Raw genomic sequence first — 25,911 nt, 5'->3', positions numbered from 1 at the left:
CAATATCATCCCTTGAAATAGCTATATGACAGTTTTAATGAGATAATTGTGTTTTATTACTGTATATGTTCCCTATTGTAAAGTGTTGTGGAGTATGCTGATACTACAGTCATGACCAAAAGTTTTGAGAATGGCACAAATATTATTTTTCTGCTCCCTCAGACTGGAAGCTTTAAAAGGAGGGTGGTGCTTGAAATCATTGTTCTTCCTCTGTTAACCATGGTTATCTGAAAGGAAACGCATGTAGTCATCATTGCTTTGCAGAAAAAGGGCTTCACAGGCAAGGATATTGCTGCTAGTAAGATTGCACCTAAATCAACAATTTATCGGATTATCAAGCACTTCAAGGAGATAGGTTCAGTAATTGTGAAGAAGGCTTCAGGGCACCCAGGACAAGTGGCAGGACATTCTCCTAAAGTTGATTCAGCTTTGGGATCGGGGCACCACCAGTGCAGAGCTTGCTCAGGAATTACAGCAGGCAGGTATGAGTGTATCTGCACGCACAGTGAGGCGAAGACATTTGGAGAATGGCCTCGTGTCAAGAAGGCCAGCAAAGAAGCCACTTCTCTCCAGGAAAAACATCAGGGACAGACTGATATTCTGCAAAAGGTACAGGGATTGGACTGCTGAGTACTGGGAAAAAGTCATTTTTTCTAATGAATCCCCTTTCAGATTGTTTGGGGCAACTGGAAAAACGCTTGTCTGGAGTCATGCCAACAGTAAAGCATCCTGAGACCATTCACATGTGGGGTTGCTTTTCAGCTAAGAAAGTGCGCTCACTCACAATTTTGCCTAAGAACACAGCCATAAATAAAGAATGGTACAAAAACATCCTCCAAGAGCAACTTCTCCCAACCATCAAAGAACAGTTTGACGAACAATGCCTTTTCCAGCATGATGGAGCACCTTGCCATAAGGGAAAAGTGATAACTAAGTGGCTCGGGGATCAAAACATTGAAATTTAGGGTCCAGGGCCAGGAAACTCCGCAGACCTTAATCTCATTGAGAACTTGTGGTCAATCCTCAAGAGGCGGGTGGACAAACAAAAATCCACAAATTCTGACAACCTCCAAGCATTGATAAGGCAAGAATGGCCAGCATGCCAGGGTGAATTGCAGAGGTCTTCAAAAAGAAGGGCCAACACTGCAAAAATACACTCTTTGCATAAACTTAATGTAATTTTCAATAAAAGCCTTTGACACTTATGAAATGCTTGTAATTTTACTTCAGTATACCATAGCAACAGCTGAAAAAAGGTCTAAAAACACTGAAGCAGCAAACTTTGTGAAAACCAATACATGTGACATTCTCAAAACTTTTGACCATGACTGTATATATACATAAATGTTATTAATAGTAATACTGATGCCCAGTAAAAAGCTACATAGGTTCAATATTATGTCTATGTACTGATGTTTTATATAGCTATCTATTATTAGTGCAAGAAGTGTCACTTAAAATGCACCTGCTTGGACGCACAAGAACAAATTTTACTATATAAAAAACATTAATACCTTTAAGAAAAGTTTCAAGCTTAGAACAAAGCTTTTTTTAATGCTTTTGTTCTGTTAACACCATCCTGAGATACGTGTAACGTGGTGATACTTGTTAATAGGTTTCCCCATGCAAATGCTTGGGGAAGCCTTTGTTTTTGCAACTTACAACCGGACAGGCTAATCATTTTTATGTATTCGGTAATGTGATAACCATCTTTATTGGTGGCAAAACACCAATAGAGCTCTATGCAGTTAAATTGGCATCTCAATGTAGATCAGGCGCACATTTGGCAACATTTTTGAATGGTTTTCAGAGGCTCTTTGCCTACTGTCTTTAGTGGACCTTTGAGCACTACAATGCCCATCCTGTCATATTTATTGGATTTAAATATAACATCTTTTTTAATGTAAATATTACTTTCAAGCAAATACTTCCTTAAAAAGCGTAGACAATAACAATAAATGGTAAGATTTACATCCAACATGCAGAAATAATGCTCTATTGTGTCGATAATGAATAATACGGACAAATCTCCTTGGATATTAGGAACTGTTGACAACTATGCAAGCAGATGTATAACTGCCCTAATACAAGTATATTATCTGTATCAGATAATTTTGTGGCTCTCAACTCATATTTGTATCTTGCTTAGTAAGGAATGTAACAATATCATATTTGCTTGGTATTTGTATGGAGCTTAACAGACGTTACAAGTGTGTCCATGAAAATGGCATCTTCCTCTTTTCTGTTTAACTTGTATTTGTACAAATTTGCATGTATAGCTGAACAGATGGAGATAGCTTAGTAAGTGACAAGCCCATAAAAATAACAGTGGCTGCCAAGAGATGTCTTGGAAATAGAAGCCCTGTATGTAACAGCATTGGGGAGGTGCCCTCAGGTGAATTAATATGAGGTTACCAGCTCCCCTCCTTGTCACCCTTGTAGAATAAAGATTCATTGGAAAGGTGAACTCTTGGTAATCTGGTTACAGGGATACAGTCATATATTAACTTAGTCACCAGTGTGCTGGAAGCAGGGAGAGTTATATCCTGCCAAGTAATCTCCTTCACCTTCACTGGTGGCTGCTTCATGCCATCCATAAATTATTTTAGCCTGGGGAAATATATATTTTGTCCCACTGACAGTGGAGGTTGGATTAAATCAATACCAAGACATTCACTCTTGGTATTACTATGTATAAAGGGTGTTCATACATATAAGGCTTTTTTCTTACAATCCATGTTCAGCGTGGATTTCTGATGTTTTCTAATTTCAGATGTTATTGCTACTAAAGCTTAAATACACTAGGAAATAAAATGCTAAGGAATCTTATGGATTCATTTTGTTTAGTAGCCCAAAAAATAACAGATGTACATCAAACTTTACATGACCCTCCACCCAAAGTTTATAGAGGGCTTTAATGTGCATAGATCGATGATTACAGGCACTAATATTGAGTATCTTCAGATTTAATGCGGAAAAACATTGAAATATAATGAACTTATGACAAGTGGGTTTACAAACTAACAAAGTAAAAGAGATTGGAATGAGAAAAGAGGAAGGCGTTGTGATGTCTATATAAAGCTGTAGGGTCTGATTCATTAAGGAAAGTAAGGCAAAAAAAAGAGTAAAATTTCCCTTGGTTGAACCATGTTACAATGAAAGGGGTTAAAATTATTTAATGATTTTGCACATAAGTTAAGTACTGACCGCTTTTTCATGCAACACAACCTTAATAGCTTTATTTTTACGCTGACATTTAAAGATAATCTAGGACATGCCCTACCTCAGCTATAAATCTTCCTTCACATTTTAAATGTACACCCCCCTCTAATTCGACATGGTTTTGCCAAGATGCAAAGTTACTCCTTTTTTTTTTTTTTTTCTTTTTTTTTGCTTTCCTTAATGAAACGGGCCCATAGTGTTTGTTTTGAAACTTTAAAATTCACACACTTGCATTTGCCTGAGCTGTTATTGCATGACCAGTGGGACAGTCCTGTTTTGAGGGCTCTGTCCTATCACCCTGATGGAGCCGGTGGGTTGGTAGGCAGGTCACGCTCACAAATAGCAATGAATTAGCGGTTTTACAGGAAAGAGAAGGGCTTTTGGTGAACCAGCGCGTCAGAAGTGCGTCCGAAAAGTGTGGTCATGCCCCCTACTTATGTCCACAACGCGGCAGCATGCGCAAATTTTTCCTGTTTCCCTAACTATAAACATATATGCTGTTAAAATACTCTTTCTTTTCTTCCTTCAATACCCGTTGCAAAATTTAACCCTTGCAATTGATGAATGACTTGAGGCACTGGCCACATCTTCCCCTCAGATGCTTGCCTTGTTAGTTCATAATGTGAACATGTCATTTAACTGAAAAACACTGTTCCTACAGGTGGAGCATATTTGTGTGTTTAACTTGCTTGCAGACTATAGGTATGTGAATATGTGCTATTTTATGTCAATTGGGTCCGATATGTCTTGTATCTTGACGTGCAGGAAGACAAATAGCTTAGAATAAAGTGTTCTAACTGTTTTTAGGATGTTGCTATCTATTAGTGTGAAAAGTTTGTCAGCAGTCATGCAGATAATTGAACTGCCACCCAAAAGCTTGAGGGGTTCACTTAATTACCATTGATCCTGATTCCCAGAGGAGCTAAGCATTTAGCCAAAAGCCTAGAGTTAAAGGTGTTCTGAAGACATCACAGCAATTCCAATCTGGTTAATAAATTGGTATTAGACTGTAGTGTTTGTGTACGACCCATGGGGACTGTTGCTGATAAACAGGCCTTTCCTTGATTTGCTGATGTTGGACAAGGCACGGAGCTCAGCATGGTTAAGGTTTTATTTGTCAGCAAATTAAGTGACAATGCCTTGCAGTCTACTAAATTAGCTTTTTTTTTTTGTTCAGCTTTATAATGAGCTAGAAACTTTTTTTTTTTTTTTTTTTTTTCCTTAGCGGCTCAAGAGTACCATAGGTTTCAGTATACCGTTAGAAAAGCACAAGCTAAAAAGAATATTGTCAGCTTATTATATCAGTGATGTAATTTTCCTTTGACATTATTTTTGTTTTGTACAGATTTATACATTTTCTGAAACAAATGCTAGAGAATGGTTATCTAAATTATGATCAACCTCTTGCTGTCATCTCTACCTGCAAAAACAGAGGAGAATTTCTTCAATTCCAACACCATTTATTTTTCTTTCATGTTTGCATCAGTTAGACCTTGCTGACTGTGGGTAGTGTAAGCCATAACGACTCTCGGCACTCTCCAAAAACATTATTAGTACTATTCTGCTTTCTGTTCAGTCCAACACTGAATATAAACATGAATTCAATCGGAATTTCGTTTAGGACTAGCCAGAAAGGATAAGATGTGAGTTTGTCTGCTTAACATGTATATGTGGAACAAATACTCCCTGTTTGAAAACGATTACCACAATTCTGACCACAGCTTATTCCGATTCGCCAGGTCTTCAGTAGTACACTCTGATGTCACCGTGACTTCTATGAATGTCAATTTAAAGCGGCAATATCGGGACCCCGCAGGCTAAAGGGTATATTTACTAAACCACGGGTTTGCAAAAGTGGAGATGTTGCCTATAGCAACTAATCAGATTCTAATTATCATTTATTCAGCACATTCTAGAAAATGACCGCTAGAATCTGATTGGTGGCTATAGGCAAGACCTCCACTTTTTCAAACCTGCAGTTTAGTAAATCTAGCCCTAAGTGTTTAAAGACTTAACCAGACATTGTGTGTATGTGTGTGTGTGTGTGTGTGTGTGTGTGTGTGTGTGTATGTATGTGTGTGTGTGTATGTGTATATGTATATGTGTGTGTATATATATGTATATGTGTGTGTGTATATATGTATATGTGTGTGTGTATATATGTATATGTGTGTATGTATATATATATATATATATATATGTATGTATGTATATATATGTATGTATATATGTATATATATATATATTAAAGAGCTCACCACAAGGTTGCAGCTTGGCCAAGTTTGTGCCCTCAAACTTGGTCTACTACAATGCACTGTAAGAAATGCAGTAACTAGGATGTTGACTACATGTAAAGCACTTTGAGTACTGTTTGGAGAAACATGCAATATAAATACAATTACATTCAAAACTTTACCAGAGATTGTGTCCCTTACTGACCTGTATTTGCTTTACAATATATTTTCTGATGTCTGCAGGGTATTGAAGCCTCCACCAAAGCTCTATATAGATAGTGCTTAAAGGCTGCTGCACCTCAGAGGCAGTGCAAATGATCACCCTAAAGGTGTCTTGCTAATGTCATTGTAGTATACTGTTTGTAGAACAGCTTTGATCCCTGCTATGGTTCTTTCAATGTATGCAGAAATGGCACAGAAGAGGATTGATTAGATATTGACCTATTTCTGCCTGAAGTATGGCTTTTTAAATAAAATCGGGGTCCTATAGAAATAAAGCCCTTAAGATTTGCCAATGTTCTACCTTGAATGGTCTGCACAATATATTATTATTCTCTTTGACATACCTGCCTTATTATGCTCCTCTCTTGAAAACATTGCTGTTAAGGCAGAGAAGGGGGATGCTAGTAAGCAGTGGTGGAAGTGGTGCTGTATACGACGATATACCATACAGCCATTTCTCCTACTGTCTTCATTGTAAAACTATCACATTCCTTTAACTTACATTTGCCATACTGTCACTTCTAACTTACCATATAGTCGCTTCTAAATTTCCACTTCGACCACTGCTAGTAAGTGTTAAACTTTTATGATTGTGAAACCACTCTGATCTGTGCTGCCTATACTACCGGTCAAAACTTTTAAAACACTCTAATTTTTCCAAGGTTTTTATTGAAATATACACAGTTTAATATCTTAATGTACTCTGAAATTAAAACAGTCCAACGAAAAAAATTTTTGACTCTTGAAATTGTGGGGGTACCGATGCTTGGTACCCCTATTATCGATCTCTGATAACATGATTTCCTATGGTAATAAAATTGTCGACTGGAGAGGATGAAATGAAACACAGACAAGTAGTTGTAGTTTCAGAGTCTGCTCTGAGGGACTTCCCAGACTGCTCCTTTATTTATACTTAAGTTTGAGCATTAACTGGTTAAAAACAAGTACATATAAGGAAATATCTTTAGCTCAGCAAATATTTCTTTGCTACAATAAGTACATATAAGGCAATATCCTTTGTCCAGTACTACGTAATGTCCTTCACAGGTAGTTCTGACATAGCCTGGATGTATGTTTTGGGTCATTATCTTGCTGTAGGATGAACCTCTGACCAACTAGGCATAGACCAGAGGGTATTGCATAGTGCTGTAAAATGCCGTGGCAGCCTCTTTAGTTCAGGGTGCCAGTCACTCTGCAAGTTGCAAACCATGTATCTTTTGGTGGTAGCTGAGGCAAATAAGCTTGGAAAGGGGCTGATAGGCTTGAATAAAGAAATTCGTCTTAAGGGCACTATTGAAGTCTTGGGAGAGTAGAGGCTAACCTGATGTGTGTTACATTGTTCCACAGATAGGGAGCAGACCAGGTGGGAGTAGGAATCCCCTTGGTAGTCGAGCCAGCAGAGGAGGTGAGAAGAGGTGTTGGTAGAGATGAGTTTGGAAGTGTGTGGGGGTGGGGGGGGGGGCTGTTGGTTGAGAGCTTTCTAGATGAGTGAGAAGAAGCCAGTGTAGTGACTGGAAAAGAGGAACAGCAGGTATAGAGTGACAGGAGAGAAAAATAAGGCGGGCAGCTGGAGGTGAAGGTGTCAGGATTTGGAGAGTGACTGAATGTGAAGTTTGCAGGAGAGGGTGGAGTCGAACATGTCCCCTAGGAAGTGGACTTGAGGAACAGAAAATTGGGTAGTGTTATCAACAAAAAGTGAGATGGGGGAGGTGAATGAGTTATGGAAAGAGGGGAGAGGGGGTGACAAAGACTATTATTTCAGTCTTGGAAAAATTGAGTATAAGAAAGCGCTGGGACATCCAGGATGAGATGGCTGAGGGACAGCAGGAGATGCCAGACATAGGGGAAGGTGGTAGGATAAGGGAGGAAAGATAGATTTGGGTGTCATCAGCATGGTACTGGTGGGCTAATGAGCTGATGTCACAAAGGGATGAGGTGTATAGGGAGAACAGCAGGGTTCCGAAAAGGATCTTTGGGGAACCCTGAGGGGTAAGGGAAGAGATTGGCAGGAGCAGTCTGATGTATAGATGGAAATGGGGTGGTTGGAGAGGTAAAAGGAAAACCTGGAAAGGAGAGTGGAATAAAGGTCTATAGATTTTATGGAGTATGCAAAAGTAGGGAGTTGTCAAGCAGAGAGGAGAAGTCTCCCTGAGATTTAGTGAAGGGAAGATAGTAAGTGATCTTAGTGAGGGCAGTTTCGATGGAGGGGATGTAGCATAATCCACATTGGAGTGGGTCAAGGAGACAGAGATGAAAGAAATTCAATGAGGCAGTTGTACACAACCCATTCAAGAAAGTTTTTGAAGGCAAAAGGAAGGAGGTAGATAAGTCGGTAGTTAGAGAGAAAGGGCCAAGGGACTTTTTTTTTTTAATGTTTTTTTTGAGTGTGAGAGACGGCGTCATCTTTTGAGGAGGAGGAGAAGGTACCAGAGGAGAGGTTTTGGTTGAGGAGATGGACAGTGGTAACAGGCATTAAGAAGACGGGAGCGGAGGAGGTGAGAACCGCTGGGGTCAAGTTGGTAGTTGGAGGAAGACGAGGAGGATAAGTGTGCGGACTTCATCTGTAGATACAGAAGTGAAGGAAGAGAAGTTAGGTGGGCTAGCGAGTGGGGATAACAGTGGGGTGCAAGGGGTGGAGATAGTGTCCACAGAGGAGTGTGGGGGACAAGGTGGGTAGGGAGAGGAGAGAGAGAGGGTGACTCAAGAAGTTACTGATGGAAGGAGATGTCTTACTTTTGTTTGTTGCAGCCAAACAGTTTCTCTTATAAATATATTTTACATGTCTTCATGAAATCCAGTAATGATGGGCATCTTCTGGTTAGAATTATTCATGAAAATGAATGACTATATGAACATACTCAATGGAGGGAATTCAGTTAGCCTCAAACTGTCTCTAGACACTCTGCGGCAGAGATATGACCGTAATCTCCACTCAGTTTTCCTTGCATCCCATAGAGATGTGAGTAAAAATTATTGTAGATTTCTACCACAATTGCCGGCAATGTGCGCGGCACGATGTCTGCGCGCCACATGCCAGCAATTGAATTCCCCCAATATAGGTTTTTGCAACACCATTAAACTATAGAAAATCCTGTGGTTTAGAGCAATGGCTTTGAATGATTATATGAGATTACAGAGAGTTTGTATCGGCTCACACAAGTCCCCCAGCAACTACTAGTTTGCATTATGCCTACATAAAAATATCTAGAAGAGGAGGTGCACAGTTTTGCTAATTATTTTCTTAAGAATATATGACGTGCAATAATAGTAAGGTTACTTTTTCTGATCTGGTCTTTTAATTGTAACATTTTCTGTTATTTTGTTTATATCATATGTTGCAACATTAGTGATCTGTTTACTCCCATTTCTAAAATGCAAGTGTAGCACATACAGCAGGGATGGGTAACATGCGGCTCTCCAAGCCTTCACCTGCAGGCCCCTACCTCCTTCCTGCTTTATTGTCAGATTTGCTGGTTATAGCTTGTATCACTTGTATAAAATGCCTGCTGATATGTTATTGCAGACAGGTGTCTTTCTTTGATTAAATGTTTCGTCTTAACCCACTCCTGAGATTAAAGGTAATGTGCGCTCCTTTTGAAGGTTAGAAGATCGCCCATGAGTCCCCTGAGGTGTCAGGTTGCCAGTCTCAGACATACAGTATATATATATATATATATATATATATATAATATATATATATATATAATGCTTTATACAACACATATGTATAAACTTGTGCTCCATAGATCAGGGTGGAAAGTGAAATGCGTGAGCTGCTTTGTGAATTGCAATTTTTATACATGCTTTGTGGCTAGTGATGCTGCCCTGCAGTAATGTCTGTTGTTCACAACTCTTGCCTGGCTATGTGGTCTTGCCTAACAATAAAATGTTTTTTTCTGATTAATGTGTAGATCTTATTTTTTTTAACAGTTTTCTTGAAACCTAGAATGTGTTTGTTGCATAATATGATATAGGTCTTGGAACTGTCCTAATAGCAGTGTTAAATGTGTTCTTTATTGATTTAGATGCAGTGAGCTTCAAGTTTTCATCTGAATACAAGAAATATTAAAATTGTGCTGTGCTTGATTGCTGTGGCAGGAACTAATGACTGTGACTAATGTGCAGGTTATCTGTATCGTTAATGGTTTTGCACTCATTAAAATACCAAAAATCTCTCAAGGAAATAGAATATCATCTGCTTACCAGCCATGTCTCTCTGTTGTATACAAAACAGTTATGATTACATGCTTGACTTGCGTGATTTAATGGGACCGCTTTTTCTGATAGTGTATAGAATTAACTGGATCCTCTTAAAGATTTTAAGCTCAAAGAAATACTCTCAGGCCCCTACACAAGATGCTAGTAATTTGTCAGGGGATTCCTCAATGAGGCTGTGAAATAGAAAGTACAAATATACTGGTTAAGACATCTAATGCTAACTCTGGACTGTAAACTAATGCAGTACATCTTTCACACTTGTAGCCACAGAGCAAATTCATAGAGCAAGTAAAGCAAATATTTGCCAAAATGTATTGTAGCTGTCTTAGTAAGTTCAATAATGCCTCCATAATGTCCTTATTTAGACGGGACACTCCCGACTCTAGAAGTGCGACCCGCCGTCCCAACTGCTGGAACTGTTGGGAGGTATGCCAATTTTCAGAGGTTGTGGTGGGGTGCAAACATTGTCCTCATTTAGGCAGTAGAGATTTGTAATATATGAAAATGTGCTTGAATAAAAGGATTATTATGTCCACCATATGGTCTTTTGCTGCTCTGCAGCTTGCTGCCATGTCAAGAGGGAGGTGCTTCTCTAACAGAACAGACAGAGTGAGTGACTACCTGGCAGACTTGCTGTGCAAGAAATGCACTCTGTGGATTGGTTGACTTGTACACAGGGGCAGGGCCAGTGATGTCACATTAACCTTAGATTGTAAGCTTTTGAGCAGTGCCCTCTTACCTCTCTGTACTACCCAGTATTGTTTTATTACTGTTTGTTCCCAATTGTAAAGCGCTACGGAATTTGCTGGCGCTATATAAATGATGATGTTGATGATGTCGACTTTTTCACCTATGTCAGATACCATTAAGACATTGTCCTAAATACTTTGGACGAGCATCTGATGGATGTAACGAAGTGGGGAGGAGAGTCTTTACTTTTTAACAGTTCTTCAGTGGAATTTCATCTTAATACTGATAAGTGTATTTTACTGTATCTGATATCTGAAAGTGTTAGTGGTCCTTTTTAAATTATGTCTTGTTTTAGGAACCTTTTGATATATACCCGTGGTGGTGATAAATAAAGCAAATCCATTTGTATTTCAGGTCTGGTGACAGGAGCAGGCTGGGCTGGAGAGTGGGTGGTCCCCTGGGCTGGTCCCACAGTTGGCTACCTTGGGTTTGGTCATTGACCACCTGACCTGCATTTTTTTTCCTTTTAAAATGTACCTAATAGGCTACTGAGTCGAGTCTTGTTCCCGGGATAAAATGTGCCAGCCCTCCCCTGTTTGCTGACCGTTTAAATACTGCTTTTCCCTATGGAGAATAATATGATAAGAAAAATGATTGTGTGTGAGTAATAGGTAAAAGCATGAACATGCTGATGCCTTTTTATATTGAGTAATAAAGTGTGGAAGAGGGTTGATATTTGTGTTGAAAGGCACTGGGATTTACAAGTGAATACCCTTTGTTGGTGGTTGTAATAAATGTGAGACCTTTTGAAATTAATTTCTCATTAAAATAATGTGTTCATAATAAGCTAAAGGCCAGGTTTCCGGGATGATATCTTGCTTAGGTATGTATATCTTGGGAATAATTAAGATTAGGTTAAGCATGTGTTAATGAAGGTATTTAGAACTTTAATCTATGGAGTTTAAGCAGCTCTGGAATTTAATATGGATTCTGAGCAGCATAGAAGCTGGATAGTTTTCCATTGAAGGAGTTGTGTGCGACTGCCTATTCTATTTTGAAGAATATGGTCTATACTATTCTATTGTATGAGGAGGTACCATTACAGATCAGCATATATGCTTGGGCATATAATCATTACATGTGGTAGCTAGTTCTCGTTTAATTCAAATTGCAATGTACTTTTTTGTTTAGTTTTACTTACACAATATATTATTATTATTATTATTACGGTCCACTTTTCTTAATTTGCACCAATAAGATGATCTTGGTTCGGACTCTGTTTTTTTTGGTCCTTCCCTGTTATGTTTGTTTTTTATAGCAATTCCACTTTATGTATTGCTCTCTCTAGTACAGTGGGGTTAGTCTGTTGCTCCTTGCAATGTATAACTGCTCTGTGCATCTAGCATTTATTCCTGCCCTTTAAATTAAAAATACCTTATTTAAAACCGTTTTTGTTTAGTGCCAAAAATATTGTACCCTAAATCTGTTAAACGATGGCAAAAGGTGATAAATTGCCACATGCTAATTTGTTTTCCACCGCACATCTTTGGTAATATAATGCCCATATTGCATTATCTCTTATCTTTGCAGTCGATTAGTTTAGTGAATGAGTCAACAGGCACAAATATGTGTGTATGTATATGTATATATATATATATATATATATATATAGTGCACAGTGCATCATTTCATTATAATACATTAATCATTTTCTGACAGATAGATTTAGTGTTTTAATTACCATTTAATTAAAGTATGGTTTAGTATAATTAGTTCTGAGGTCAAATTAGAATTTTTGTTTTTTGAAATGAGAGGAAGGGAATCTGCCAGCTTATAATACAGCTGTGTCTTGTGAAGCCGTTCATGCAGGGGCGGAGTACAGTCATTGTTCTGTGTCTGTTTTGAACAGTGTATTAACTGACTGAAGTAAATTTAATGAAAGGAGTAATGAATGAGATGTAGAAACAGTAGGTTATGTTTAAACACAGTGCACAAAGAGATGTGAAATACTGTTGCACATCATGAAAGTTCTCGGCAGCTGGACCTGGGGCATGGCCCCGTCACCATGGAGGTGTTTATTCTTCAGAGTTTTACAGCACTAGGCTGCCCATAAGATATCTCCCTCCCCCTGAACGTTCCTACATGTTGGACAAACTCCTAAATTCAGGTCTGTCGTGCTGAAATCAGGACAGTTGGGAGGTATGGTGTTATGCATCTACCTCTCTAGGTTGGATGAGACAGTCTCTAACTTGGCCACTATAGTGAATGGTATTGTCTTTGTGTAGTAATGCCAAACATGTCAGATATATATATATTAGATTGATAGATAGATCTCCCCTCTTGTAGGCAGCACTGGGGTTATGAACTCTATTCCGAGCCAAGCCCTATCTGTGTTTATTTTGTATGTTCCCCCCCATGTTTGCATGTGTTTCTTCACACCGTCCAAAAGCATAATAGTGGTGGGGTACTTGGTTTCTGCCAAAATGGACCTTACTCTGCATAGGCCATACTTGCCAACTCTCCCGGAATGTCTGGGAGACTCCCGAAATCCGGGTAGGACTCCCAGGAGAGCAGGCAAATATCCCCCACACTGGAATTTACTTTGTAAAATGACGGGATTCGTGGTGAATCGCGTCACTTTGCCCCCCCCCCCCCTCCACAACAAAATTAAGTTTTCGTTGCAGGGGTGGGGCCAAAATGCCGCAATTGACTGCGCCCCGCCTCCTCCCACCCCCCAGCCACGCCCTCTGCCCGGGGTCTCCCGGAATTCTCTTTTCAAAGGTTGGCAAGTATGGTATAGGCGTGTGTGGTAAGGAATTTGGATTGTAAACTACAATGGGGCAGGTATTTACGTGAATGACTATATATCCTTTTGTACAGTGCCATATAATATGATTTCCACTATATAAACATTAATAATAATACTTCTGCACTAGTACCTAATACTGTACTTGTTTTGTTTTTCATTGGCACTAAAAATGAATTTTGCATTGCAGCCAAAATATATTCACCATATATAACAGCACATGCACACACAGCATATTCTCTCTTCATTGTTCCTGGGGATTTTATGATATAGCGAAAAAGGTATTGTTTTCATTAATCGGTTGTTAACCAAGTGATTTTTCAGAAAGTGTCAACAGTACCTGTACAGCACATTGACCTCTTAGAAATTAGAGGCATTCGGCACAATTATTAGCAGTATGCTCAGGTTCCTATGGGACTGAACACATTAAATAACCAATTACTGTTCTCTGACTCCTCTGTATATACCTGAAACCACAAGGGAACCCATGCATACATGCTTTCTTTGTATCTGTATTCTTTATTATTTGTCCCCTCAATCACGCATGAGATAGATAGATATATATAATATATATATTATTATTATTATATATATTATTATATTTATATGCGATAGGTGGATTAATGTCATTCTTTGTTTTTTTTGTTTGTAGTGGATTTACTGGGCTTGTCTGCAGCCTGTGATGCCTTGGACCAGCACAACCTCAAGCAGAATGATCAGCTTATGGACATCCTGCAGATTATTAATTGTTTAACCACAATTTATGATCGACTGGAGCAAGAGCACAACAACTTGGTGAACGTTCCTCTCTGCGTAGACATGTGCCTGAACTGGCTCCTGAATGTTTATGACACGTGGGTGATGATGTACTGATTAGAACATACTAGGTGCCTGTATAGATAGGTTTAGAGTAATGGAATGTCACCTTTGGTGTGTTCACTCCAGCAGAATAGAAGCAGCAAGTCATAGTTCATATCTCATAAAATTAAAAGCGCTTTCAGCATGAGATCGCACAATGTGCAGGCTGCCACTCTCAAGCATGATGTAAATGATTGCATGCGGTCATAATGCAATTCAATACAATAGCTATCTAGCCTTTTAGTCCATTTGTGCGTAAGGAAAACTATCACAAAATGAAAATCTAATGCCAGTAATAGGGGGGAATTCAATTAGCCGCAAAGTGTCTGGAATGTCCGCGAGAGACTTCTCAGCGGAAATTTGACAAATCTCTACTCGTTTTTCTGTGGTGTGAGGGAAAATGAGCGGAGATTTCTACTGTAAATGCCAGCAAAGTGCCTGTCACAATGTCTGCTCACCACGTCGCCGGCAATTGAATCTCCCCCATAGATTGAGGAGTAAAATAAGCCGTTTTGAAATCTGCAATTGCTAGCTTGATCATTATTTAATATATGGGACACTAAAATATATAAATCACATTGCAATAAAGTTGCATACCTCCCAACACTGTAGAAACAAAACATAAAAAACATAAACCCCACCCAAAATCTACACCAATCTACCTTAATGTCGCTCAGTCTGACCCACCAATCCAACTTACTTTGGGGTCCGATGGACAGTTTGGTCCCACCACAACTAGAACTACTTGGAGGTGTCACTCATATATTTAGGGTTTATGAAATAATGTGTTCTAAAATAATTTTGGAGAAAGTTGCAGACCCTATTTAAAATCAATGGAGAATGATTTAAAATAATTTTATCATTTTTTTGTAGTGTTTCACATTTATTTAAAAGTGATGTCATGTTATGATTTAATTAATGCTTACTGTCCACTACTGTGCTCAGGTATAGTGTATGTGTAGTATGGGGTGGTGCCATGGGATGGAGGAGGTGGGACAGGTAAAAGTGCCTGGGAGTCCCTTGGGGCCCATCCATGGCAATGATGGTTTTCTATTTGTCACACCATTCCTAGACTGCTCTGGGTAACCTTTATGGACCTCATTTAGAGTTGGACGCAAAGTCTGTGTAAGGAGTGTAGAAGTGGGAGTGTGCAGCAGCTTGGTAGGGTATTACGAGTGACAAACAACCCCAGTTGCGTCCCACTCTTAATACCCTATGGAGCTGTGATCAGTTCCTGCAGCTAGCTAACGCTTGCGTCACCTGATTCCTGCCGCCCAGCTTTAGCCCTGCTTTGATGTGTGTTGTGTCTGCGCCTCACTGCGACTAGGATGTATTTACATGGTCACGCCTTCACAAATCCGTGTTCCTCCCATTCTCTCGTAGTGAGTCGCAATCTGTCGTAAGTGTTAATTGCATCGAAGATGCAGGTGGATTTGGTGTTTTCTGCACATGCCTGTTAGTGTTTTTTTGTTGGATGCGCCTAAAACGGACTTTGCGTCCGACTCTAAATGAGGTCCTATGTGTCATTTATTTTGAATATTATTGAAGAGTTTATACATGGGGCGGGAGGGGGTATAAAAATACAATTTTCTCAATTCTGCAGCAGCTTGTTAGTGAAACGTTTACAAGAATTTGGTGGAAATAATATACTGTGGCTACTATACTACATTAAGTAATTTGCATGGAAGAAGGTTTATTCTTTGTAAAGTTCTTAGATATGCCCATTTTCTGTGGTGTATTGGTATGTATTTAATTTACCTCTTTAATATCTATTTAGGGGCCGGACTGGAAGAATCCGTGTGTTGTCTTTTAAAACTGGTATTATTTCCCTATGTAAAGCACACTTGGAAGATAAATACAGATGTAAGTATTTAATTCCTAATTTGCTATTATAATTATTTCGGAAATTTGTTTTACACCCATATTTTAAATATGTTGGACTAGTGTCCGAGAACCTTATTGTTGTCCTGCTTCCTCACCTCTTTGTAAGTGGATGGTTTTGAACAACTTTAAGCCAATCAGATCACACACGCAACTTGTTTTACTATTAACCGAAACTATAAAACATTCTAAATAATGTACAACCTCGGTGCATACAGATACGTGTAACACTCTTCATTGTTTCTGTGGTGTAAAACTTGGCATTCGTTAAATGCATTTCTAGTAAATCCCCTTCTTTCCTTATGTTATCTTGATGGTGGTCCCTCAAGGCCCCGGCAGTCATTTATTTCCAGAACCTCTACAGATCACCTACTGCACTGCTCCGCTCTGTCGCAGAAGAGAGGTGACGCATCACCTTTTATGAAAGCCAGCTGCTGATTGGTAGATCTTTGTATTTGGGATTGGTTCCAAAGTAATGTTATAGAGAAAGGAGGGGATTCTCTAGAAATATTTATTTACAATGGACAACCAATTTGTCAGGATAAAAAGATACCTTACAATAAAGGTTTAAGATTTCTAGACAGACCATGACCCAGAGAAGAGACCCTTCTATAGGCTCCTGGCTGCATGCAGGTTGTCTAAACCGTTGTTGTTATTATCATCATTTATTTATGGAGCGCCACAAAGGGTCCACAGCGCCGTACATAGAGCAGTGGAAAACAGTACAGGGTAACAGTACATGGCAAACCATAATTAATGCAGCATTTTATCGTGCAGTCTAAATATCCACCATGGTGGCTTAGTGGTTAGCACTTCTGTCTCACAGTGCTGGGGTCATGAGTTCAATTCCTGACCATGGCCTTATCTGTGTGGAGTTTGTATGTTCTCTCCGTGTTTGCGTGGGTTTCCTCCGGGTGCTCCGGTTTCCTCCGACTCTCCAAAAACATACTAGTAGGTTAATTGGCTGCTACCAAAATTGACCCTAGTCTCTCTCTGTCTGTATGTGTATGTTAGGGAATTTAGACTGTAAGCTCCAATGGGATAGGGACTGATGTGAGTGAGTTCTCTGTACAGCGCTGCGGAATCAGTGGCGCTATATAAATAAATGGTGATGATATCCACCCTGAATTAGTCCTTATAGCTTTTAGTGATGCGTATGTTAGTTGATGTAGAAAGTAACAAAATGTTTTATTTTATTTTTCTTGGCCTTTTAAGATTTGTTAATACCCTTTGGGTTAGATTCCAAACACATTGACAAGTATTTCTTATAAATATATGTGTAATCTGCGCTTTTCAGTGTGATTTTTGCCATATCCATTTGTGCTCAAACAAATTCCAAGTTGTAAACAAATCGGTAAATCAAAAGTGCTGAACTTGAAAACATGCTCAGGCTTGAGGACAGAAAAGCACCAAAACAACATGGTGTTAATGGAGGGAGCTTGAAACATCCTCCAGAGGGTGATAAAATGGCAGCGCAGAGAAGCACAATAATTTGTCCCTGTCATGCTTGTGGCTTGCATTGAAATTTTATTGGAAATTGTGCTTAGTAGGAAACTTTGAGTGCTTATTTATGAAACAGTGTTGTCATTTAAACAGGGGAAAAAAGTACTGCACTTTACTAATCATGTCCTGAGCTAATAATGTAATAAGATGGAACACTATGCAAATTTATCAACATGTGGACACAATTCTGGTTCTCATTTTTCTGTATACCACTCTGAACAGATTCTGGCAGAAGCCAAAAATATTGGTCACCATTTAGAATAATTCACTGTAGCCCTTTCTTAAATTTTTTGCATATCTATGAATATTACTATGTAATGTACAAAATATTAAAATGTTTTATTTTGTCACCAATATTGGTATTATGTATCCTTATACTTAATTAATGGACAATAATAAATTAAATGAAAATCAAAAATTAAAACCGAATAACGGGTTTACAAAATAATTTTTTTTTCTTTAAAAGTTAATTCTTACTAGTGTGTGTTTTTTTTTTTTCTTTCTTACTACTTGTGCCGCAGTGAGTAGTGTGTAAAATAATACATACATCATTTTCCACGATAGAAAAATATCCTATGTGTATTTTGGTGCACTCACTTTGGATTGTGTTTTTGGAGGATATTTGAAGCACAGGCTGTGTTTAAAATATGCCCCAGTAAAATTCAATGTGTAAATGTAGCCTTAGCTAGTGGCTGATAAAGATTAAAAACTTGTATGCTTGTCCGGCTCAACCAATAGATGTATATAGGCAGTAGACTGGGGTGCCAATAGCAGGGGATGCTTAAAACACTGAATGTGTGACACAATGTCACTCATCCAGTGTTTTCAGTGCTCTCCACCCCACTCTGCGCTGATCTCTAATATGAAGGAGAAGCAGCCAGCAGCTGCTTACATGTGAAGCTATTGTCTGCTGCTCCTCAGTGTCATTGTTAAGCTGGGAGTGTGGCGCTTGGCTATGATGTCACAGCTAAGTGCCACACTACAAGGCTGAGGAGCAGAGGATGCCACTCCCGCCTGCTAATGTCAGAAGCCGTGGGGGGGGGGGGTGCCACACCAGAGGGAAAGCAGCTTCTAGGGTGCCCCAAGGCTTGCGCTGACCCTTCCCCATGCTACAATTTCTATGACCGCTTACCATAGGTTGCTCTCTTTGCGTAGTCTGCACTTTCTCTTTTGTTTAGGTGCATTTTTATTGTGGCAAAAGTATCAAATGCTTACTGTAAATTTATGCAATAATAACCATGGAAGTTCACAAATTTCCCACAGTCAAAAAACATACAGGTAGGTTCATTGGCTGCTTTCAAAATTGACCCTAGTATCTCTCGCTCTCTCTGTCTGTGTGTGAGTGTGTCTATATTAGAGAATTTAGACTGTAAGCTCCAATGGGGCAGGGACTGATGTGAATGAGTTCTCTGTACAGCGCTGCAGAATTAGTGGCGCTATATAAATAAATGATGATGAAACACCAGTAATTCAAACCAGTTTAATGTACAGCTAGGAATTTGATGTAAATTAACGTGTTAAAGTATGGCCTCTCTTTGATAACAAAGTTTGATTCTCTGTTGTGATGACCAACCACTAACACATCATCCCAGGTAATATCCTGGTAAAACTTGTACACTCCTACTATGTTACCTGATTACACAAAGCATAAAACCTCTTTTCTCTAGGGCTCCCTCATTGATTTTGTGATGTTGTGTTTGTGCAGAGTACCAAATCTTTAAAAAAAAAAAAAAAAAAGCAAAAAAACAACATGAAAACCCTCCACACTTTTAAGTGGACCATAACTTGTTACATTGTATAAACAGTTGTTTATCGGTGAAGTTAGTTTGTACATGTTGTATTATTTTCACCATGTACCACATTGCAAACAGTGTTTTACAGATTGAATCAGGAAATTGAACATGTTTGAGCAAAGTGAACAAGGAAAGAAACAGATGGTTCTCCTTTGCTGTGCTGTTTAACCTGTTCCGTATAGGAACTTGAAATGCTGCATAGCTGAGCAACATTCAAATTAATCCAGGCCCTCAGGGGGAAAATACAACACTTGCCATAGAATTGCAGTGTAAAACATTATAGCTCAAAGGGGGATGTTGCCCACAAATGTTAACATTTCTTAATTAGGGCCATCCACATAGTTTTTTTGAATGACAGTAAGCACTGGCTAACACTAATATAACATAGTACTCCAGTGGTTGAGAACGGACAGCCTGGGGGCTTTATAGAGTCCTCATGAAGTTCAGAAGCAAACCCAAAATTAGTAGTTATTTCTCCTTTTAAATGAAACCACGCCAAGTATCAGCGGTAAAATTAAATATATTGTCATATATATCAAATTTCATTATTTCATAGATACACACATAATGCCTAAATGTGAAAAACATATAGTATTTAAAATCATACTTGGTGATTAACAATAAAAAAATGTTAAATATGTGAGTGTTAAACCTGCATAATAAAGGGAAGTATAGCAAATTGAACAACTACAATAGTATAATACATAGCACTCTATGGTCAAGAATGACTACATCAAAGACAATCCTAAATGCATAAACAGCTGATTGTATGTATGTATGTATGTATGTATGTATGTATGTATGTATGTATGTGTATACTCAAAGATTAATTCCAAATAATTTAAAGTGATGGTATAGGCTTATTTGTATACTTCGGAGTGAGGTATACAAAGAATCCTATACAATACCAGTTACCATCACTTCCAATTTGGACATAACTTTGAGTATATACATACTATCGTGGATGTTCAATTTGCTTTACTTCCCTTAATTATGCAGATTTAACCATAGTATATTTAACAATTTATTATGAGGTTTTATTAAACATTATGTATGGTTTTAAATCAATTTTTCTAACTAGGAGCCTTATTTGTCAGTTGTTTCAGCCATATGCATCAGATTTAATTGATTAAATGTATTTATTTTTTCTGCTGCTACTTGGTGGCCCTCCCCACTTGGTTTATTGTGTTTATCTATTGAGAGGTGTAGCATTCTCCTCTCAAGGAGCAAACTTGTAAAAATGAAGGCTACAGATAAAATTTAGATTATAGAAGCACCTAGGAATATTATCATCTTTCCTTTTTTGTGTTATTGCTCTTTTAGTCTATTTTTCCAAAACCAAAAAGCTGCACAGTGCATTCACACATCTTTTATACAGTAGAATAAATCCAGATTTAATGGTGACTCTTTTCAATTAGTAACCAGTATGACCAGCCAATCAGGAATTAAAGTTTGGCTTCAACTTTGTGAACACATTATGTTGGTGCTTCAAAATCATTAAATGTGAATGAAGCTGCAACAGGACCTTTACAATTCTCTGCTTCTCAGTATGGGCAATATGCTGCCCTCTTGAAAGAACAAGAGCTGCATGCAAGGTCCTTGAAATATGTCACATTGACATCTACTTTCAAATACAGTTCATTTTCAATGTATTATTATTTTAGGAGTGCTTGACATGATTCCATTTATTTTTTGCAATGACTTATTGCCTTTAGCTGTGCAGTTTAAAATCCCAGGTTTTCTGCTTTCTATGTATAATTAATAGCACATATAAATAACACACAAGACACAGAGTCAAAGTGGTTGCTCTTCAGAAAATGTTTCAGTGATCACAAGTTTGACTTTCACTATGAATAGACTAATAAAATACTGTCGGAGAAGCCATTTTATTAATGCTCACAATACATATGAATATGTAACTGTGGCCTGCGGTATAATTAACTTTTTTGTGTAGTGAGAATGAACGTGTGTCTAATTTTCATTAATGATATGTGTATATTTTAGAGTTCCACGGATTCAAATAAAATTTATATCCCTATCCTATTTTTTTTTTTTTTCTTTTTTATAGTACATGTTAAATTCCTATGTTCTGGCATTCCGATTATTAACTGTTTAATCTGAAATCCCGTTGGCCAGTTATCACAGATCTGCAGCCAGTTTTAAATCTTTAAAAGGTTATTAGCAATGGAGGGCTGGCAAAATTTAGCCCGTGTGGGGCAAGACTCGACTCGGCAGCCTATTAGGAAAATTTTAAAGGGGATAAAAATGCAGGTGACCCAGCCTGAGGTTGCCCACTATGGGAATGGCCTGGGGGGCTGATGCCCCCCTATCTCCCCAGACCAGCCTGCCCCTGGTTATTAGTCTGTCATGGAATTACTTCTAATTAGTGCCCATTTTATCATACCTCCCAACTGATTTGTGCTGTCATGACTACAGGGCGGATTTTTGACCTGTCGGAAATGTTGGAAATTTTATCACCACACACCGTGGTGAATGGGTGCCACAGACACCTGCCACAGGTGCGCTGCAATACAGGGCCTCTTTGGAGGAAGAAAGAGGTAGGTTTAGGCCAGTGTTGGCTAACCTGCGACACTCCAGATGTTGTGAAACTACAGGTCCCAGCATTCTTTGCCAATATATAGCAGCTTATTGCTGGAAGGGTATGCTAGGACTTGTAGTTTCACAACACCTGGAGTGTCACAGGTTAGCCAACACTGGTTTAGGCAGCCTAGTACTTCAGAAGCATTAGGCAAGCCCACAGGAGATGCGGCACACACCCATGTAAAGTCACCACACCCCTTTCTGTGTGTGTGCAGCTGTTGTCCTGAATTGCACCCAGACCATTTTGGAGGCATGCTGAATGACAAATATTAACTCTAGTGTTAAGGTTGATGTTGCCAAATGCATCACATAAATGTGTGCAATGCCTGCACCAAAGTCAATCATAAATTCTTATTTATTTTTTATGCTGGCTTTCAACAATAAACTTAGACTTACACACTGGATGCAGACATTATGTGGGCTGAATGCAGCCCATCAATTCACTAGGAACTAGTGACATCAATACATGAATTCAACGCCCTTCTTTTGTATGTAACCCCTTTTTATTTTTTGTACCCTATATGTTTAAAACTTTTCAATAAAAATTATTGATGTAAAAGGCAAATATCTGTCATTTTTCCTAAAAAAAAAAATTAATATGTCAAAATAATTTCCGTGGATGTTAAACTGCTTGTGCGAAATGCACCCTATTGTTCTTTGTCTATATTTGGACCCAAAATGCTTATTTCTTTCCAAAATTTCTTCATTTAAAGTCTCTCTTGTGGTGTATTTTTAGATATTCCCCTTTTAACAAGAACATCATTTTGCCTTTTGCATTTTTTTTTAATTTCCACATTGCAGCTTGTGTTTTCTCTGCATGCTGTTCTTATGTTTTCCCTATATTGTGAAGCTTGCTGTGTGCGTCTCATGTACTGTATAGCAGGGCTTCTCAGCCTGTGCTAGGCGTACTTCTAAGCACGGTAAAGGGGTACTTCCACCGGTTAAATAAAGCTGAAAATAATACTTCAAGATAGTAATTAATGAGTAAAACCAATTCAAAACAAAAAAAACATGGATTTTTAAAGGGAAAAAAAACGTAAACCTTGTATAAGCCTAGACAAATATTTTAACATATTTGGATGGCTTTGAAATTAATGTACCCATTTAGAGATTTAGTAGATAAATTGATACACTTTGGAGGTACTTCTTAAAACAATGGGGAGCGCATGATGCAAGGAGGTTGGGGAACCTGCGGTAGAGGGTCTGTTTTTAATTTTGCATGTGGATAGTTAGGCTACAAGACAAGGCAACAACCACTACTGGCATCTTCTTAAATTAATTCCTCACAACTTGTTGCTCTCCAAAACCTCCTGCCGCAGTCTTTTTCATTCATACTTGCCAACTTTCTAAAGTTGGCTTCCGGGAGCCTGCCGGGGGAGGTGGGTGTGATCGGGGGAGGTGGGTGTGATGGGGGGGCTCCAAAATGTGCGTAGTTTTGGACCCGCCCCCTGTGACTTAATGACGCGAATGCGTCATTTTACAGCAGGGGGTGGGGCCAAATGCCGCGATTCCCGGTGAATCGCTTTGTTTTGGACCGCTTTGTTTTGGACCTAATTCTGCCCACTTCACTAGGAAGTGGGCAGATCATGGAGATTGCCACACTCTCCCAGGAGTCCGTGAGACTCTCGCGAAATGCGAGAGTCTCCCGGACATTCCGGGAGAGTTGGCAAGTATGTTTTCATTACGTTCATAACCACAGTTTCTGATATATAAAAAATTCTGTTCTTGTCTAAACTGTACAATAAGATGTTGAATTTGAATATACACAGGGGCTTTTATGGTTTTTTTTTTAGTTGAAAGCAGTAACCAAAATTTCCCTTCTTGTGAAACTGTTATGAATATGGTTTGATTTACATGTGATATTTAATATTTAATAAACCATTCCCGAAAAACACTGTTCTACTATTCCATCCTGTTTCTTACCATTGCACACTTTTTTATTTTCCAGACCTGTTCAAGCAAGTAGCAAGCTCTACTGGATTTTGTGACCAGCGGAGACTGGGCCTCCTCCTCCATGACGCTATTCAGATTCCACGGCAGCTGGGCGAAGTGGCCTCCTTTGGCGGCAGTAACATAGAACCCAGTGTCAGAAGCTGCTTTCAGTTTGTAAGTATTTATTCTGTGTTCATCTCTCCTAGAGACTTTATTTGCATTAATATATTAACTTCGTTACAAGAAATGAATGGACTTTATTTTCTTCCTGGGGATCGTTCCTAGAATTTCTCATTATAGGTCACTAATCTCCTCTTTGGCAAAAAATGTTACGTTTTTTTTTTTTACTTTTTGCATAATTATTTGTTCATAACAAACATAGCTCAGTAACAGCGGGGTTCCAGCAAGCTTAAGCTCCTTAAATATAACAAGGATTTAAAGATTTGTTTGTGATGAATAAAGAATATCTGTAGTACATTGATGTCTTGATTAAAAGTATATATTCAGAGTTTTTGTTGAAGTATCTTCACTATTTATTTGAAGAAAAAAAAGATAAAAGATGCAAAGGAAAATATAAAGGTGCTATTGTGCAAGTAAACTATATAATTCTTCATCTGATGATGTGATGGAATGAGCATTTAAACAACTGTAGACATATGTGACCAAGTATTGGAGTATGACCAATTTACTAAGCAGCCGGAATTATTTATCCTCCTTTCTACCACCTTCCCCCTTTTTGGTTTTTGGAACATTCTAATGAAGAGTTCCTATACCTGCATGTGTGTGTATGTGTTTTTATATCATACTTGACACTTTCCGGGAGACTCCTGAAATATGTGTCAGTCTCCCGGACTCCCGTGAGAGCTGGCATTTCTTCCGCATCCCGAAATTCCGTTGTTAAAATGACAGGATTCACAGAGAATCGCGTCATTTTGGCCCCGGTCCAGTGAAAAAACGTAATTTTACTCGTGGGGGGCTGGGCCAAAATGACGCGTTTCGACGTGCCCCGTCCTTTCACGCCCTTCTTCAGGACTTTGCCTACTGAAAGTAGGCAAGTATGTTTTATATACATATCTCCCAACTTTACATCTGTTCAAATTGGAATATAAAGTGAAGGGGGTGTACACATCTATGCAATTATCATGCAGATCACATGATTCACAACAGTTTGTTTAGATAGCAAGAAGCGTGTATGCTCCCACAATCATGTTTTACCAAAACGCATCACATCTGTTGATTTTGGTTTTCTAAACGTCCTAAAAATCACGATCAACGAAGAAACGACATTGGGCAAATGTGGAAGTGTGTACAGACTCACGACCAGCAGTGTAGGCAGATACCTGTAGTGTGTACAGAGTCACAATCTTTTCGGCAGATGGTTATGAGAGATTCAGGTCACAGATCTGATAGTAAATCATGTAGGTGTGTACACACAAATCTGCATGTGGATTTTTAATCGTTGGTAAAATCGTTACAGAAATTGCATCTGAAGTAAGTTTGCATAGGTATGTACCCAGCTTTAGAAATCTTCTCCATGAGTGTGATTAAAATTAAATGCAATCAATTAATACCACACACCTTTATTTCCATTCAAAGATTGGGAGAAAATATATTTTTTTCATGATAAATTGAATACTTCACAAGTATAATCTCTGGCATTAAAAACACCCAACTCTTTTCTAAGATATTTTTCTATGATTTATTGTGCGCATAATAAAAAGGAGGAAACAAAGTAACAGTGAATAGAAACAGCTGCAGGTTGTGTCACTTTAAATCTGTTTGAAGTCCTCTAATTATTCTGTTATTGGTGTCCCTTTTATTCAGTCACATTACTTTCCATGGTGCTGATATCTGTATAAATCCATCTTTTCATTTAGGGAAAAGTAAGTATAATTTAGACACTGGTAGAACTGGCTAAATATACTCTGCAGGACGGTGCCCCATGTGGATT

General features: G+C 38.6%; 1 protein-coding gene across 10 annotated transcripts in view; it reads left to right on the top strand.

The window, feature by feature from the left end:
- DMD (dystrophin) overlaps positions 1 to 25,911 on the top strand; it is a 1,967,742-nt gene that overhangs the window by 1,874,256 nt on the left and 67,575 nt on the right. For all 10 annotated transcript variants that reach the window (XM_075200299.1, XM_075200300.1, XM_075200296.1 and 7 more), the window contains 3 exons: positions 14,045 to 14,246; positions 16,028 to 16,113; positions 23,977 to 24,134. In XM_075200299.1, coding sequence (XP_075056400.1) covers positions 14,045 to 14,246; positions 16,028 to 16,113; positions 23,977 to 24,134 — 446 coding nt within the window. The remainder of the gene's footprint in view (positions 1 to 14,044; positions 14,247 to 16,027; positions 16,114 to 23,976; positions 24,135 to 25,911) is intronic.

This window comes from Mixophyes fleayi, chromosome 2 (assembly GCF_038048845.1).
Source record: "Mixophyes fleayi isolate aMixFle1 chromosome 2, aMixFle1.hap1, whole genome shotgun sequence".
NCBI classification, from domain to species: domain Eukaryota; kingdom Metazoa; phylum Chordata; class Amphibia; order Anura; family Limnodynastidae; genus Mixophyes; species Mixophyes fleayi.
Note: the sequence above shows the minus strand (reverse complement) of the source record. Positions and strands in the feature narration are given on the sequence as shown.